This window comes from Pseudopodoces humilis, chromosome 14 (genome assembly GCF_049639895.1).
Source record: "Pseudopodoces humilis isolate 2021_Gansu_Grassland_sample_001 chromosome 14, ASM4963989v1, whole genome shotgun sequence".
NCBI lineage: Eukaryota > Metazoa > Chordata > Aves > Passeriformes > Paridae > Pseudopodoces > Pseudopodoces humilis.
This window is the reverse complement of record NC_142213.1, coordinates 3,180,033-3,197,234: the sequence shown is the minus strand read 5'-3', so window position 1 is coordinate 3,197,234 and position 17,202 is coordinate 3,180,033. Positions and strand designations below refer to the sequence as shown.

The 17,202-nt window shown below is 43.0% G+C and overlaps 1 protein-coding gene across 1 annotated transcript in view; it reads left to right on the top strand.

Annotated features, from left to right (window-relative positions):
- Window positions 1-5,052: 5,052 nt before the first annotated feature.
- Window positions 5,053-17,202, top strand: part of USP10 (ubiquitin specific peptidase 10) — a 46,443-nt gene continuing 34,293 nt past the window's right edge. Inside the window, exon 1 of the mRNA XM_014257146.2 lies at window positions 5,053-5,163. Within this exon, the coding sequence (XP_014112621.1) occupies window positions 5,143-5,163 (21 nt within the window). The 5' untranslated portion in view covers window positions 5,053-5,142. The remainder of the gene's footprint in view (window positions 5,164-17,202) is intronic.

The window sequence follows — 17,202 nt, the reverse complement described above, 5'->3', positions numbered from 1 at the left end:
CCTGTGAGGGTGCTGAGGCCTTGGCACAGGTGTCCAGAGAAGCTGTGGCTGCCCCTGGATCCCTGGAAGTGTCCAAGGCCAGGTTGGACAGGGTTTGGAGCAGCCTGGGACAGTGGAAGGTGTCCCTGCCCATGGCAGAGGGAGAAACAAGATGAGTTTTAAGGTCCCTTCAAGCCAAACTATTCTGTGATTCTATGAAATTCCTTTCCATATTTTTGCAGATCTGACAAAAGATTCAATCCAGTTTGTAGAATGGTTTCAAAGACGGTATTTAATGGAGTGTAGATACACAATTTACAATTTCTTTACGTTAAACTTCATTGCATGAACAAAAGACAGCTTCAGTGCTTATCAAAGCCAGCCTTGTGGCTGATCACCCCTGGATTTGGGATGTTGTGGATCCAGATGTGGCTGATCACCCCTGGATTTGGGATGTTGTGGATCCAGATGTGGCTGATCACCCCTGGATTTGGGATGTGGTGGATCCAGATGTGGCTGATCACCCCTCAGGAAGTGGCAGCAGAAGGCACAGGGCGCTTGGAGATCACCCACGCTCCCCCAGTGCTGCATGGCTCTGGGGAATTGGTGTGCTGGACCTTTTGAAAAATGAAAGGGAGAATCTGTGTGACACAAGTGGATTTCTGCTCTGGTTTTTGAGGTCTGAACAATCCTCTTGGTGAGGAATTAGGGTTGGTAGAGGACAGGTGTATTCTCTGGGTTTGGCCTGGATTTTGAACCTGCACATCCCACCTTCATCCCTGAGCTCTGCAAAGCGTTTTACTCTTGCCAGGAAGCACAGCTCTTTCTTCCTGCCCCAGGGAAAAATAACAACTGCTCTACCTCATTTTTAAAAAGGCTTCCATTGCCAAGTTCTGAGGAAAGCTCGTTTTACCTGAAACAAAGCAGCTACCATAACCCTCAGGTTTACTCTTCCCACACTTCCATGCCTGTATCATGGCATTGGCATGTCAAGGAGCTGCTGCCTGTAACCCCTATGTTAGATAACCCTGAGGAAAAATTACAGCCTGCTATGAGATGCAATTGTTTTGAAATCTTGAGAAAGAGGATGGAAATATTTTTGTTCTCAAGTCAAAATTTTAAACTGAGAAAAATGTGCTGCTGTTTTTCTATGTAACAGATCAGACTACTTTCAGTGGTTTCTTCCAAATTCTGCTGATTTTCTGGGCGCAGTTGAGGATTCCAGATTCTTGCGTGACAGCAAAAAAAGGGGTTGTGTGTCTAGGGAATGTAAAGAAATAATTTAACATTCAGTACTCTTTCTGAAAGCAATTTAACTTGCAGAAAACAAGTCCAGATTTGAATTGTGATTCTTCCCTTGCTGGTATGTCTTAGCAAAGCTCTGACCACTGAGACCAAAAAAAAAAAAAGCTGGCATGACAGGTTTTAAATATTATTTTATTTCAGCTTCTTGAGCTATTTCAGTTCTCATGAATGTAATAATGAATGTGATGCTAATTACTCCTTCATGAACTTATGGCTTTGGGGTGTCTCGGGGATCAGGTCAGGGCAGACGGAGAGGTTCTGTCACTGCGCTGTGAGAGTCAGAGCACAGCTCAGCTCCTCACAGCTTCCTCCTCCCTCCTGGTAACTCCATGCAGGGAGGACACAACCCAGTCATGGCGCTGCTGGTGCTACACACATTTTTTGTTCCCCCTGGAATTCAGAGTAGCTTTGGGAAAAAAATATACCTTTGCTTTCCTGATGATGGATTTGGTGACAGAACATGAGGGGAAGGTGAGATGGAGACTTGCTGGTTCTTTAGATGCTCCACAGCTGACAGAGATGATTGAATGAGGGAAGACTTATATTTAAGATAAGGATGAATAAGTCACAATTAATTAGCCAGAAGTTCTGCATAGATAATTGAAACACTGAGTCAAGCATCCACATGATCTACTAAAGGCTTGTCCACACTTCAAATGTGTTTCTGCTTGAACTAGTCCATGCTTAAGCTTTTTACATCAGCAAATCTTTTACAAATGTCCAGCAAATTTAGGAATATGGAATTTGAAGTGAGGTTTGCATTAACCCATTTTTGGAATTAAATAGCTGTTTGTGTCCCGTGCTACCTGTCTAAAATATTCCACCTGCAGAACCATTCCTGCCCTTCTGCTCTCAGGTTGCCTTTGCCCACTCCCAGTGCCTGCAGCTGGCCTGGGACATTTGGGGCTCAGAAAGTCCAAAAAATATTACAAGGCTTGATGCTGACCTAGAGCTGGGTGGTTCTCTACTGAAAACTTAAATATCCTATTTTTAATATGAGCCAACTGACCCTCCCTGAGATCCAGCCAGGGAAGGTGACTGCTGCTTGCAAATGCTTTATGTAGGCAAAGCCCTTATTGGACCCAGAAACTGTTGGGATAAAGGTTCTGCACCTCTGCAGAAAAATTCCTGGGAGCTCCTGAAGCTCTTGGCACCAGGACGAAGCTCTATGAGGACAACACTAAAACTCCTGAAGTGCTACAGTATTCCCTCTGTCCCTGAAAAAGTGGGTATGAGGGTCCTGAGTGCTTCCACTCCCCAAAAGTCGTGCTCAGAAATGCTCAGAAGCCACGTGTACACATCTCCCGGGCACTGTCATGAGCACAGATCTCATGACCTTGTGAAATCCCATGGAGTCCCCAGCACTTTGCATTTCCAACAGGATAAGAGCAATTACAGCAACACCTGGAGCCAGATACTCTGGGAGTGGTTTATCCAGCTCCTGGCCTGCTATCAGACAATCCTTTATTTCCACAGCCATGGACCTCATTTGTTTTTGATAAATTCACATGTTGTTAGGAACATTACTCCAGGAATCTTAAGAACGTGGATAGGGTAGAAAGAAAAATACAACACTGGTTATTTTTTTTTAATTTGGAAAAGCAACTTGTTGATTTGGAGGGATAATTCACAGCCACTGGCATAAAGGATGTAAGAAAATACAACTGATTTATTCAATGAAAGCAGTAATGAAATAACAGGCCACTAAGACCGGCAAAAATTAATAAAACAGAACCGAGGTGGAAACTTTGCAGCCGGTAAGTTTCATCTAAGCATGGTATTACAAAAAAAACCCTTAGATTATTAAGAAAGATTATGGTAAAATGTTAGCAGACTTTATGACTGAGCTATACTAAGATGAGATAAAATTGAACGTGGTTAAAATGTTGCTGAACGAGACAGTGACATCCTTTCTCAGTTTTCACCCTCAGCTCTGGGTTTTAACAGTTTTGGTATTTGAATTTTCTGCTTTCCAGGCTGAAGACACTGTGCTCATTTGTATTTTGAAACAGTCAGTTTACTCAGGCAGCATTGTGGGCAGAAGGGAATTTTGCCTTCAACCAGATGAGCTACGTAAGGGTTTTCACTCCATTATTTACCTTGTAAATTAGACTCCCGAGGGGAGAGGGGCTTTCAGACGTTTGAAATGCTGTATGCAAAAACCCTGAACATTTGTCTCCCTTTTTTGTTTCTCCCTTTTAATATTAACCAGCCATTTTCACCGCTGATTCTCTGCCTCAGGACAGCACAGCAACACTTGCGAGAGACAAAAGCGAGGGAGCGGCAGCTGGGTGTGTCAGCTGGAAGGGTAAAGGCTGATAGAGAAAATCATTTACTGTCATCAGCACACGGTAAGTGTTGCACTTCACAAAACAGGAGGGACGTGTCCTTGTCGTGGAGACGGGGAGGAATCTTCTCCCGTCTTTCCATCAACAGCCAAAGACACAAAGTTCTTGTGTCGCGTCCTCTTCCTTTTCTTCTCTTCACCTTTACTCAGTGATACTAAGTTTCTCTATCACTCGCTTCCCAGCCGAAGTGGACTTTTGCAGGACTTGGTAGTTTGTTTAAGGAAAAAAATATGGAGTAAATTAGCGATTAATTTGATGGTTTCAGTATTGTTATGACTCAATCCTCTCAAAATCATGAGATTGGCTTAGTCATTCCTTTCCATTTTTTTTTTTTTTGTCCTAGATACAAACCCTGAACCCTTTCCCACCCTGGTTATGTGAGACAGAGGTGGGGAGAGCTTTGCTCTGGCATCATCTGGGCACACAGCCTTACTTGTCACTTGCCAGAGTGACCCTTGGCACTTGCACTTTTACAGACAGAATTTGGACATTAGGAGGAATTTCTTCATAGAAAGGGTGGTTAAACATTGGAACGGATGAGGGATCACCATCCCTGGAGGTGTCCGAGGAATGCCTGGATGTGGCACTCACTGCTGGCTGACAAGATAGGGATTGGTAACAGGTTGGACTCGATGGTCTTGGAAAGCTTTTCCAACTTAATGAATGAATTGTGGAATTATTTGGGTTGGAAAGGATCTCTGGAGATCACCCAGTCCAACGACCTTGCCAAGGTAGGGACATCTGGAGGAGGTGACACAGGAATGTGGCCAGGTGGGATCGAAATGTCTCCCAAAGGAGAGACTCCACACCCTCCTTGGGCAGCTGTTCCAGAGCTCTGCCACCTCCAGAGAACAGAAATTCTTCCTCATGTTGAGCTGAAACTTCTCATGGTTTAGTTTATGGCCATTGCTGCTTGTTCTGTTGTTGAGCACCACGGAAAAAGGTCTGGCACCATCCTGGCACAGGTGTCCAGAGAAGCTGTGTGTCCTGGATCGCTGGAAGTGTCCAAGGCCAGGCTGGACAGGACTTGGAGCAACCTGGGATAGTGGAAGGCGTCTCTGCCCAAGGCAGGTGGTGGAACTGGATAATCTTTAAGCTCCCTTGCAACCCAACTCATTCCATGATTCCGTGATCCTTTTGGCACCCGCCCTGGCGATATTTTATAGGCATTAACGAGCTCGCCTCTGAGCCTTCTCTTCTCTAGAAGCTCCCTCAGCCTGTCACAAGCGAGATGCCCGGCGCGGTGTTCCAGGGACGCTTTTCGGGCTCCTCGCCCGCCTTCCCGCCCGGCTCCCCTCAGGGAGGCGGAGCCGCCGCCCGCCCTTTTCCCTCGGCGCCCTCAGCTCCCGCCCCGTGCGCGCGCAGCGGGCGGGCGGGGCCGGCGCATGCGCGGTGCGGCGCGCGCCCGCCCGCCCGGCCCGGCTGGTGCGTGCGAGGGAGAAGATGGCGGCGGCGGGGGCGGCGGCGTGAGGGGCCGGGACCGCCGAGCTCCCCGGGGACGCGGGGCGCCATGGCTCTGCACGGCGCGCAGGTACCGTCCGGGCCCGCGGGCACCCCTGCGGCACCGCGCCCGGACCCCGCCGGGCTGCCGGCGGCGGGCGGGCCCCGGGGTGGGGGGGGAGCGTGGTGGCCGGGAGTAGGCCCAGGGTGATTGTGCACGTTCATTGAATGTGCTGAGGGCGGTGGGGCGGCCTCACTGCCCGTGGGGACGGCGGATCCGGCGCTCCCGGGGCGAAATTCCCATCCCGGAGGGGTCCGGAGTGCGGGGGGTCGGCCCCACGCCGGTGTCGGTGTCACCACGCCGGGGCCCGGGGCGGGGGGTGTCGGTGCTGAGCCCCCGCCCGAGGGTGGCTCGGACAGAGCCCATCGCTCCGGCTGCTCTTTTTTATTTTTTGGAGGGAGGGAGAGGCAGAAACGATTCTATAACGAGAAGGGAATAAGGAGATTTGTAAACTAATCCTCCCCCCTCCCCCCCGCCCAAACACTCGATAAACCCCGGCGCATCGGGGTGCAAAGGGCTGAGTGTTGCAAGATCGCCGTGCACGGGGATGCGTGTGCGGATTCCCTGTATCCCACTGGCTGAACCAGCCGAGAGATTTGTGCACCGAGTGGAAAAAAAACTGCAGTCGTGGTGGTTTTTCGCTGGAAGTTTACAGCTCGCTTCCTGGGCTAATCCAGTGTATGCTTAGAGCGAATGATTGAATGGGTTCGCTTCGCTGTTTCTTTCCCTTAAGGTTTTTCTCCCAAAGAGCTTGAAAACAGGAACGCCAAGAAAAGTGCGTGGAGCGCTGAAGTGTTTTATTTGCAAGACTTAGAGAAACTTCGTTGTTTAGCAAATAATAAAGTTTAGAAAACTGTGGTGGCGTTAAACTTAATTTAGTTAAGTATCCGTGTTTTCTGTCATAGAAAGCACATTTCATAAAATGTAAGTCATCTCGAACAGGGTGCTGCTTTATTATGAGTTCTGTGGGTTTTGGTGGTATTTTTCTGAATGAAGTTAAGTTACACATCATATGAAGTTGTGCACTGGTGGCACTGACACTGATTTTTCCATTAAAAAAAGTTCGTAATCGGTGAAAACTCTACCAACATTTCTTGTCCAGCTTGATTTATTTATGTTGGAGAGAAAAACGTGAGTGTGTTTGTTAATGTGGGTGTTTTAAAGGCAGCTGCAGTGTCTGGAGTTTGTTTCAAATTTAAGACTAATTTTTTGTAAAACTTTGTGTTTTTCAAGTTTCATTTCAAAGTGAAGGAAGCTCACTTTTGGACCTTTTTTTACTGTCCCAGTGAATGATTTTTGGAATGCAGATAAATCAGAAGGAACCAGTGTCCAGCTCAAGAGTTGTTTCACTCCATGCTTTCTCCTCTCTCAGCAGTGCATGTGGTCAGTTTGATAAGTTTGGGGTTTAAAATGCAGCTTTTTTCACGACTTAGAGGAGTTAAGGACATGTTTTGGTAGGTACATAATTATGCTAGTGTACTTCAAAACAGAAAAAAAGTTAGGCTGATGATTTAGTTTATGGTGAAGTGCTCCATAGCTGAAATTTAAACTTCTGTAAATTCATCTTTAGTAGCAACTTGAGCATAGACTATTTTAAATCATCCCCCTCTGTAGGTAAAGGTGGATTTTTAGGTCTCGTGAGGTTGCTGCTTAAGGTATTCTTTGTATTATAGTTTTTATTTAATGTGGAACAAATGTATTTTGGAAACATACTTGTAAGACATTGTTTAGCTAATGCTCATGTTATTAAACACAACCTGTTTTGGGTTTTTTTTTCAAATTTAATTTCAAATTAAAAACAAATTTCAGTTTATTGAAATGCTGTCTGGGATTTATGTTAGTACATCTTCCAGAATAGTGCTGTGATGCTGAATTAGGGTAACAATGTTTTGAACCCTTTGGGATGGAAAGCCTGAAGATAATCTCAGGGATGCAGTTTTAGATGTAGGTGTTGCCTTTTTGTTTTAGGATGGTAATGCTGTAGATAAGTAGGAAAAAATAAGAAAGTTTTTATGAAAGTTGCCTGTTCTCAGTACAAGATAAATAAGGTTATTGAGTGATTATGTTCATGTCATGACGCAGAAGTAGACAAAAAGTGTGTTCTTCCCTATCTCTAAATTTAGTGTACCGTCATTGAGGCATTTTTTTGTCACACAGGAGAAAAAAAATCTTCAAGAAAATCCTGCTGCTCCTCCAGCTAAAATGCAGAGTCAGATTTCTGCCAATGTATGAATTTATGGAATAGCGGGCAGAAATATTTCATCAGTCAGTTTGCACATTGTGACAAATGAATCCCGAAGCACCATCATATCGAATATTTCCAAAGGGACATTGATTTTGGGTGGCCAGCTCAGCAAGCAAAGAAGTGTTTGATGGCACAGTTGAGATATTGCTGGTGGTTTGTACCTCTATTCCATGTCACTATTTCATAATCATCTCATGAGAGGTTTAAGTGTTGCTGTCGGTCTGCTGGGCGTGTGCTGACTGTATTCACAATCTGTCCTTTTTTAAGGTGAGCTAGAAGTAAACCTGCTGTATCACTCCATGACACTAAAGATGTTAAGCTGATCTAGTTAAAACCACTTGTCATCAAGGGCATCTAAAAATCTCTTTAAAAAAAAAAAAAAAGACAGCTTAAAAACTATTTCGCTGTTTGGAAAGAATAAAACTCTGTAGGACCTGTATAAACATTTGTTTTAGCCATTTTTTCTATTGTTTTTCATAGAAAGAATTAATACGGACACATCATTAGTAAATCCTGTGAAAACAAGTTAAGCAGAAGAAAGGATACCATAGCAGAATGAATCATTTATGCTTGTTTTGTTCTTTCACCATTACTGTGGTGTCAAATGTACTCGGTGCCATTTTAAATGTACCACGTTGTCCCCAAACCCAGCTGAAGCGAAAACCAGGCGAGTTTGAGCTGAGAAAAAAAGCTGAACAAGCTCCTGAGCTGCTCATCTTCACCCAGGTTGTGTCTGGCCTGGCAACCAGAAGAACTGGAACTCGGAACATGGCATGCAACCTGACTCCCTGAAATACTGCACTGCAAACTGCCTCTTTTATGGCTGCTTGGAGGGCTGCTCCCTGGCAGGGTGTAGTTTGATGTTTCCTTAAGCCAGGGCTCTTTCTAGAAGCCAAAAAAAAAAAAAGAAAAAAAATCCAACAGTGTGCAGGCATTTGTGCTGTGCTGCCTTTGCAGTGCCTTGCCTGATGTTTGTGGCGATTAGGAAATCGATGTCTTGAAAATAATGTCCAAAAAATGGTTGTTATGCAGTTGGATGAGTTTCTTGTGCACATATGTGTAACGCTGGAGTGTCCTCACAGGTAGAAAGAAGTGTTTGGGGATGAGGCAGTTGGATTCTGTCAGGTTTGTGAAATCTCTGAAAATATGGGGGACACCCTGAACACAGAATAAAAAGGTGGCCGTGTGAAGGGCTGCTGAGGAGCGGAATTGGAGGGAGGTGTGTGAGTGCCCATTTTGCCGCAGCTGCTCGGTTGCTGTCCTGTGTTTTAAAGGGCTGAAGAAACCGCACTTGTCTCTGCCCACTTCTTTTTCATTGCTCAGAAGGGTCTGGGCTCATCTTTTGCCCATGGAGTGAGTAGTTATTCCAGGCTTCCATGATCTTGGGAATTCGGGCTGCAGCTGAAGCTGGGAGTTTCGGTAGCCAGAAGGGATCATTTGCCTTTCTAAAATGTGAATGGTGATTCCACAGAGAGTAAAGTGGGTGAATGTGGGTTGGTTGACTTAAAAAAAGGAAGTCTGGGAAAACTGACATAGAACTTAAATTTGGAACTATATGGCAGCATGCAAATAGGCTAAAACCCACAGGTTTTGTGAATCACTGCTATTTATTCTGTGCATTCTAGACTATAGCACTGATCTGGAGACTTCTTAGAATGGATCCAGCCATTTACCTACTAATAAATCCAGTTTCTGTAGGCAGTTGCTGAGACATACTGGTCTTTCCATTCATGTAGCTGTTAAAATACTTGTAAAGTTAAGTGGGGTTTTGTTTATAGGTAAACTGAGCAGTCTGATTTCTGTTTAGTGATCGACACACAACATGCTGTGTCGTACAAAACTGCCAAATCTGTTGTAATAGAAGTTGCTGGCCTTGGGCCATTGGATTATAGTCATTTGTCACTCTAATGCCATTTCAGCAATGTAGATGTTAATTTCCAAAGAATTAAACATGCTGGAACTGCGGTTTTTCTTTCTGATGCGAGTGTTTTATGTGTGATCATTAAACATACAACTGGGGATTAGGGAACAAAGGGTTATGCTTCATGGTGAAAAAAGTGTGTGTGTGTACATGTGTATGTGTTTGTGTATTCAGACATTCTGTAGTACAACAGTCTGATATTTTAAAATCAGGGTTCTGAACTCTATTTTTCTTTTATTAAATTGTAACATAGGTGTTTAAGACTGTTTTAAGTATTTCCAATAATGGGGCTGTGTTGGTTATTTTTAAAACACTTAAAAGGATTCTGTTTTGTCAGTGCTCATGTTAATATATTCATTACTGCTTTAATAGACTAAAACTTTGAAGTACATTAGTATTTTCATTTTGTATTTGACTGTAATACCTAATTTATTTCCAGATGTTCTTGATATTTTAAATATGTGTAAGAAATTTTCCTCCTTGTTTAACAGCATATGATTTATTGATCTTCACAGTGTGCTTCAAGGTCTGTTTTTCTTCACCTGTAGTTAAGCAGGAAGAAGATTAAATCACAATAGCTGTAACAAAGTGTTTGTGTAAGGCTTCTTTGAATGATACACTTTGTGAAAAAAACATATGTTCTTCAAATAACAAAAGCTTGTTGAGATTCTGTGGTAGCCACCAATGTCAGTGCCGTAGGAAAGAAATGTGCAGGTGCACTTTGGGGAATTTTGCTGCTTGTAGTATTGTATGTGAATTCATATCATGGATGGAAGCTTTAAAAGAAGCACTGTGTATTATTTGCATTGGAATTATAGTAGGAAAGAAAGGGATATAGATGAGGTGCCATCAAGGGTAATGTTAACACAAACTGGAAAACCACTTAAGGGATCTTAACTTTTTTTACTTTGTTAAAAAAGTAAATACCCCAAGTGAGGCTCAGCTTTGAGGTGGAAGAATGCATGATCTGTAAGAAGCTGTAAAGAAGAGCATGTCTCTAAAGGTTGTATGAAAAGATGCATTTAAAAAAACATACAAGAAAGTAGGTTTTCGTCAAAGAATTCTGTGTATGAAAGATTTCTTATTTTGTTTGAACTCCACTGAGCAGACCAGCAGAAATAGCTGAGTTATTCCCTCAGTGCACTGGGCATATTTTTTCATACAACATTTAGAGTCTGCTGTAGTGATTCACAGATTTCCTGCCTCATTTTTCCTGTGAAGGCTTCTGGTGTGAAAATGTTTTGTCTTGTTGGAATGGGGTGACTTTGTAGGCACTATAGCAACCTGTTACCAATAGGTAAGATACTGATAATCCCTTGAATTCTTGGTGCAAGCATTAGGCTGGATAGAGAGGGAAATGGAAAAAGTTCAGTTAATTTGTTTAATGGTAGGGACAGGCAATTTAATTAGTTGTATTCAAATAATGGTTTTGGACCATGTTGCTTAGGGAGGGTATTCAGTTCAAAATGAGGCTGGTACATAGTGTGGGATGGCCTTGTCATTTTAAATATGAGTATATAGGGTAAAAAGGAGAGGGAAGTCAAGCAGAAAGAAAAAGTCATTGTCAGCACAGGTAACAGCTGAATTGCAAAAAGAATCAAGTTCTCTTGAGTTCCAGTCTACTTAGTCTATCCATTAAATCTTACAGGTTCTAATAATAGCTAGCTGACCAAAGAAAGTAAGAAAAAGTACTCTGATGTCCTTACAATATGGAAAACCTCACTTTTTGTTCTGCTGCTGATTTGGGGTACAAAACCAAAACTACAACTGTTTGAAAATGTCTGTGGATCGCTTTAGTTAATTGGTATAAAGTAGGGAAAAAGTCAAAGATAACTTATTGAGGTAATTTCCACTTATTTAGGCAGAACTCACTTTCTCCTCAGTTAAGGGCTGTGACCTAGACCATGGTCCTTAGCAGGTAATTTAAGCCTCCACATTTCACACATAGTGAGAACTCCCTTACAGAACTTAACAACAAGAACAGAGTTTATGCAGTTATTGTGCTTTCAGAGCAGGCAAGAATGAGATACACAGACTTGTCATCTTGGCATTGCAAGCAACAGAAAATGTAAGTGCAGCAGAATCAGAAATGTGAAAGAGGAGCAGTCAGCTCTCAGAGCAGAAGAAATAAAGCTGTTGAGTTTGTTGCTGTCAACAGCTTCATGGTGTCACTCTTGAACTTCACCATAGTCCAAACACAGCGCTGGGCTGTGGTGGTCACTCTTGTGAGTCCAGCCAGCAGATGCTGCCGTGGTGTTGCTACAGCTGAGTTTCACAAATTGGAGAAGATAAAGGCAATCAATGTGTATTACACATGGCACTAATGATTGTCACATTAAGGCTGATGTGATTTTCTGATTTGATGCAATCACATCCTTGAAACAGACATTTTCCCGAGTTCTCCTCAGTGTTGAGCCCCGCAGTGGTGTGGTGGGGCCGTTGAGTGCATCTTTTCCCCTTTGCTTTGTGCTGCTGGCAGTGGTGGGTACCAGGGGTCCCTCCTGCCCAGCAGCAGTGCTCCACAGGGGGCTGAGCTGCATAGCCTGTGTACTTTTGTAGTAGTGACTTCAGAGTTGGTCTGAATTCCTCATCAGTTTTTATAGTTAGAAAAGAGATAAGCTAAGAGTAAAGGTGGTTTTTAGCCATTTGGTTTGCAAACCAATTTTTTTTAAGTGTGCGTACCCTAAGTTTATTTATTTTGTGACAGCTTGAAATAAAAAACACTTGTAATTAGTGAGCAACTGCTCATTGGTCGGGTCTGGGTGTCCAGCACATCCAGTGTGTTTACTGAGTAGCCAGCAATATTGATAATGGCAGACATCACTAGTGTGAAACTTAAATCAGTTTGTATTTTCTGGTTCAGTTCGTTTTCTGCCTTATTTGCAAAAGAACCATTTTGAACAATCGCGTGAGTAACTCATTGCTTTATACCCAATGTCATTATGATTTGCAAGATCTCTTAACTTGATTTGGGACCAAAGGAGGCAATGTACAGACCCATGAGAAACATGTTCTTCCAAAAACTGCCTAAGTTGGTGTTGTTTGAAAGTGGAAAGTCTTATAGGTTCAGAGTGTGCAGAAGTGTGAGGGTTGAGGGTGTGGTTTCATGGCTGTTGCACAACCGTGCCTGCATTGTGGGTCAGATGACAGTTTGATTTTACTTCTGTGGGCTCTCCAAAGCTATGGATGGATGAGGGAGAGGGGAGCAGGAGGTGCTGGATTCGAGCTGGTGGAGCTGTGGGTGAGAACAGGGACACTGCAGCCAGAGCTGCTCCTGCCTCTGTCCCTGCACTGAGAATGCTGAAGAGCCAGTGCAGAGCTGCGTGTGCTCCTGCTGGGTGTCGATATTCCTGTTCTGAGATGCCTGGATGAGCAGGCCAAGGAAGTGGTGACTCAACTCCTGTCTGCACAGAGGGTACACGAGCTAGCAGTGTATTCTGGTCTCTGACCATTGGGGGCTTTATCAGTTTGCCAGTATATTCTGATTTAATCACTTTTTTACCTTCAGAAAGCAAAAGAATTTCAGTATCTTTGAGACTGTAAATGTGTTGGAAAATTGTTTTGTGTGTTCTGTTCATTCATATGTGCAAAAGAATGCTGACAGATCTTGTACAAGGAATGAAATAAAGTAGCAGCATTATCAATGTTAGTCTTGATATGAGTGACTTAACTTGGACAATTTTAAGACTTTTTTTTCTCGCAGTATACCTACTGCCATACTCATACCCAGTTTTTAATGCTGTCACTTAAAAATATGAATATTTAGTATGCTTCCCATTTGGGGTTTGGTGGCAGCAGTGCATTGATCTGTGCATTTACTTTAACAGCTATGTTGCATCTAAATAAAATTGTTTTGCAGATACTTAAGCTCTAAAACTGTCTCGGAAGGCGGTGGCATACGTGTGGTGTCCCAATTTTCATTTTAACTTGCAAACCCCTTCAAAACACAAAGTTACTGTCACGGGCTTTGCCAGATCCTCGCAGGTTTCCACCTGCCACGTGTTGGGCTGATAGAGGAGGTGGATGGCTGAGAATTTCCTGGGAATCAGAGCATGAGATGGTGTCCTCGCAGGACACCCCACATCCATGTGTGGCTCCTGGTGAAGCCCTGGAAGGGGCTGGAGTTCCTTCAGGAGAAAACACAGCAAGAACCTCTGCAGAACTATTACTCCCAAACTTCAGCTAATACAGAACTTAAAATATTGATGACTTTATCATGTAGTGGTAGTTGTGTTTCATTTCTGTGATACCTGTGAGTCATTTACCAATCATTGTGTTTTTCATATATTCTTTGGTTTATTTTTGGCCGTTTCTCTATGAGATAACCCATTTTTGGCAGGTCACAACTCGCAGAGGGCAAAATCTCATTCTTCCTTGTTCCTGGCCACTTGTATATTCTGCTTGACACTGGTTCCTCACTTCTTTAGCACTCCTTCCACCAGTGAAAAAAATAAATAAATCATTCAGATAATTTTTTGTCAGTTTGATAGTAATCACCTCATCACCTCGTTGATCATTCAGCCTGCGGAGAAGAGATTGTGAGTCCAGCAAAATGTTCTAAGCATTCAGATCTTCAAAAATTTAGGGTTGAGATGTGAAGTTAGGCCATCAAGAGGTGTATGAGTCCTGGGCAGGTGGGCTTAGATGCTTTCCAGAAGTGCTAATCTGTGTTTCTTCTCAGGATGGAGTACAGATAGCTAATTTTTGCCTCACCTAATCTTAGCCATCCTAAACCCTGCCCTGAGTAATTGCTTGTGAAAAGCATTGTGTGGGTGACTCAATTGCTGAGATGCTGTTAGAGATTTTAGTTTTCCACGGTGTTTAGCTGCAGTAATTCAGAGGCTATGCATTCTTTTCCCACTTTTCTTTATATTCCAGTGTGTTTTCCAGTTTGCCTCACAAATAGGAACAACAGTCTCCTTACTGCCCAGGCTGGAAGTGTTCTCTAGGATGGGTCTGTTGGATCCTTTGAGATACTTGTCCTCTGTGAAGATGAGAGTAGTGGAAATAAGTGAAGAAAATACCAGACATACACAGACTAGTGGGAATCTAATGAAGATTCCTGACAAGCAGTCTGAATTTTTGTGCAGTTTTGCTTTCGATTGCTGTATTTTAGAAGTATAATTTTTAGTGTAATTTCCATATTTAAAATAATAGGGTGCCATCCTGAATATTGGCTGCTTTATCTGCAAGATTGGCACCTTCACCTGTGTGGAAAAGGGCACTCACTGTCATGGAGCAGCTCACAAGAGAGGGAGTATGAGATACAAACTGCTGGAATTGAATTAAAGAGATTCCTCACAACAGTTGGATTACATGACTCCAGAATTTTGGGTGATAGTTCAGCTTTTGGAAGGGTGAGTGGTCTGGCAGGCACAAAACCCATTCTCAATTTCTTTTTTTCTCTTTGCTGTCTCTATCAATAACTTCAGATTCTCTGTCAGCTCTTTATCTAACTCTTACTCCTCATCTTTGGCCTCACCAAGCCAATTGTAATATTTTTGAACTACTTATAGTGTGCCCATATTTAATCTGTTTCATTTCTTAAAACACAGATTCTTGCACTTTTTACTCCTAGAGCTCTACTTCTGATTTTTTCTTCTTAATAACCTCATCCAAGTTTAGATCTGTTACTTTTACTTCTTTAAACCATGGATTTGAAGGATAAAAGCAGCCTGTGAGGTAAATTCAGATATAGTAAGAACAGAAGAATGGGCTTTGCTGTGGCAGGACAATGCCAAGCAGCTCTGCAGTTTTTGAGCTGGAAGCCGCTCTTTGTTCCGGCAGCCCAGAGCATCCTGCCTGGCCAGGGTAGGAATGTGCTGGCTCCTGGATACTGCAGACCTTGGGGATGGCAGGAAAGATGCATGTGCTGGTTTTTCACCTTGAAGAACTGAGAGGAGCTTGTGGAAAACAATACTTCAGGATCATAGCTGCTGGAGTATCTGCTAAATAAAGATTCTGTAAACCACAGAAAAAGGTGGATTTATGAAGCATGCCTGGAACTTGGGTAGACACCTATGAGGTGTTCAAGGCAATTTGCTATTTAATGTGGCCCAAGCAGTGTTCTCCAGATGCAGAACTGATTTTACCACCATGTTCTTAGAACTTCATCCCACTCAAGGTGTCTGGCACTGAAGATTGCAGCCCTAATGATTTTAGTTTGGCAGAGAAAAAAAAAAAAAAAAAAAAAAAGAAAAGGGCCAAGACTAAGGGTTTTCTGCTGGGAAGTATTAGATAAAATTGCTAAGGGATTGTTTTGCCTGCCCCACCTGTAATAAAAGAGTAGTTAAACTGGCTGTGTTCTTGAGGAACTTCATGTTTCGACTTCTCTCTCCTCAGAGCTTATCATGCAGTGGTAAATCAGAATAATGCAAGTCTTAATTATTTTTGTTCATTACAGGGAGAGTTTCCAATTTGCACATAGGCTCAATAACTAGTTCAGTGTAAGAGGAGCCTGCAGAGCTTGAAGTAAATGTGTTTGCTGAGTTATGAGCAATCAGCCTGGAGCTGGTGTTTTCAAACTTTTAGAGGGTGTGAAGAGATAGAGCCTTGGCCAGAGGTGTTTTACCAGCCACTGTGCTTGAATTCACTGAGGAAGGACCAATCTCCCCATTTGGGAAGTATTTCTTTTTCAGCTGATATTTGTGAGGACTGCCAGCTTGGAGATTATGATAGGAAAGTATTTTTGTTTGGCTTGTGTTTAGATTTAACATAGCAAGAAAACAGATAGGAAAATGTTACTACTTCTCTTTATCACAGGCAGATGTTCTGTGGGTTTGTAGTGGTGGTGGAAAGGTGTCAGAAATTCCTTCTTTTGCTCTCTAAAGAGCCAAGAGTCGATGAAATCACCTCTCACAATTCAGTTTCCTCCCTCTCACTCTTGCCTGGAATGCACTTTTCAGGTATTCCTGCTGTAGTCCCCAAATGCCTGCTCTTCAGTGCAGCTCTTGTTTATAACATGTGTTCCTACCTTGGGTCCCAGGGGAAGATGCAGGGAAGGTATTTTCTCCACAAGAACACCTGATGGTGTGCCACAGGATGCAAATTAAAGGTTGTATATAAAATGTGGATACTGTTCTCCTGTCAGGAGCCTTACTTTATGATCATGTACAAGTGCTACAGTTGCATTGCCCTCCTTATGCTGTGATTATTTACAAAATAAGATCATACCTGTTTTGGTGGGCTTTTTCTCTTATTTTGTGGAACAGAAAAATATCAGCTGCGGAAAATCTGCAATGTACAAAGGTTTTCTGCTGGTGCAGTCCTGGACATGGTAAGAGAAAGAGTCTTTCTGGAGCAGCTCACTCAGAAATGCAGTGGTGTCTGTGTGAGATGGGTTGGGTTTTATTCTTCCATTCCCTTTTTCTCCCCCTGCTAACTACACTGACCATTTTATAGACAACTTCCTTGGGCTGGATGCCCTTTGTGGCAGCTGCTGTTTGAAATAGAGGAGTGCCAACAGGCATCTCATTATTGGGAATAGAATGAGGAGCATACATAAATAGAACTTGTTTGGGTGTAAGAAATTGGCTTGTCTTTGGCAGGATTTTCTATGGTTATTGTTCAGTTTGTTGCTTTCATTTGAAGTACGTTATATAATTGATAAAAAGAGAACAACCTGCTCTGCTTTTGTGAGTTACAATATTCAGGATAAACTGCTGAGATCCACATTAATTGTGCTCCCTTAATTACATCAGGCTGTAGGGGTCATTGGGTCATGAAACCTGTCCTTCCAGTAATGTGACAGTCACAACTGTGCTTCCCCACTAGCCAGAGATCTGGCTTTTCCTCTGACCAGAAAATGACTTTTTGAGGATGATAAATCTTTTTCTTTTTTGTGAAGGAACAAAACCAGTCAGATTAATTCATGCGAAAGCTGTAGAAAATCTGTAACTTCCTT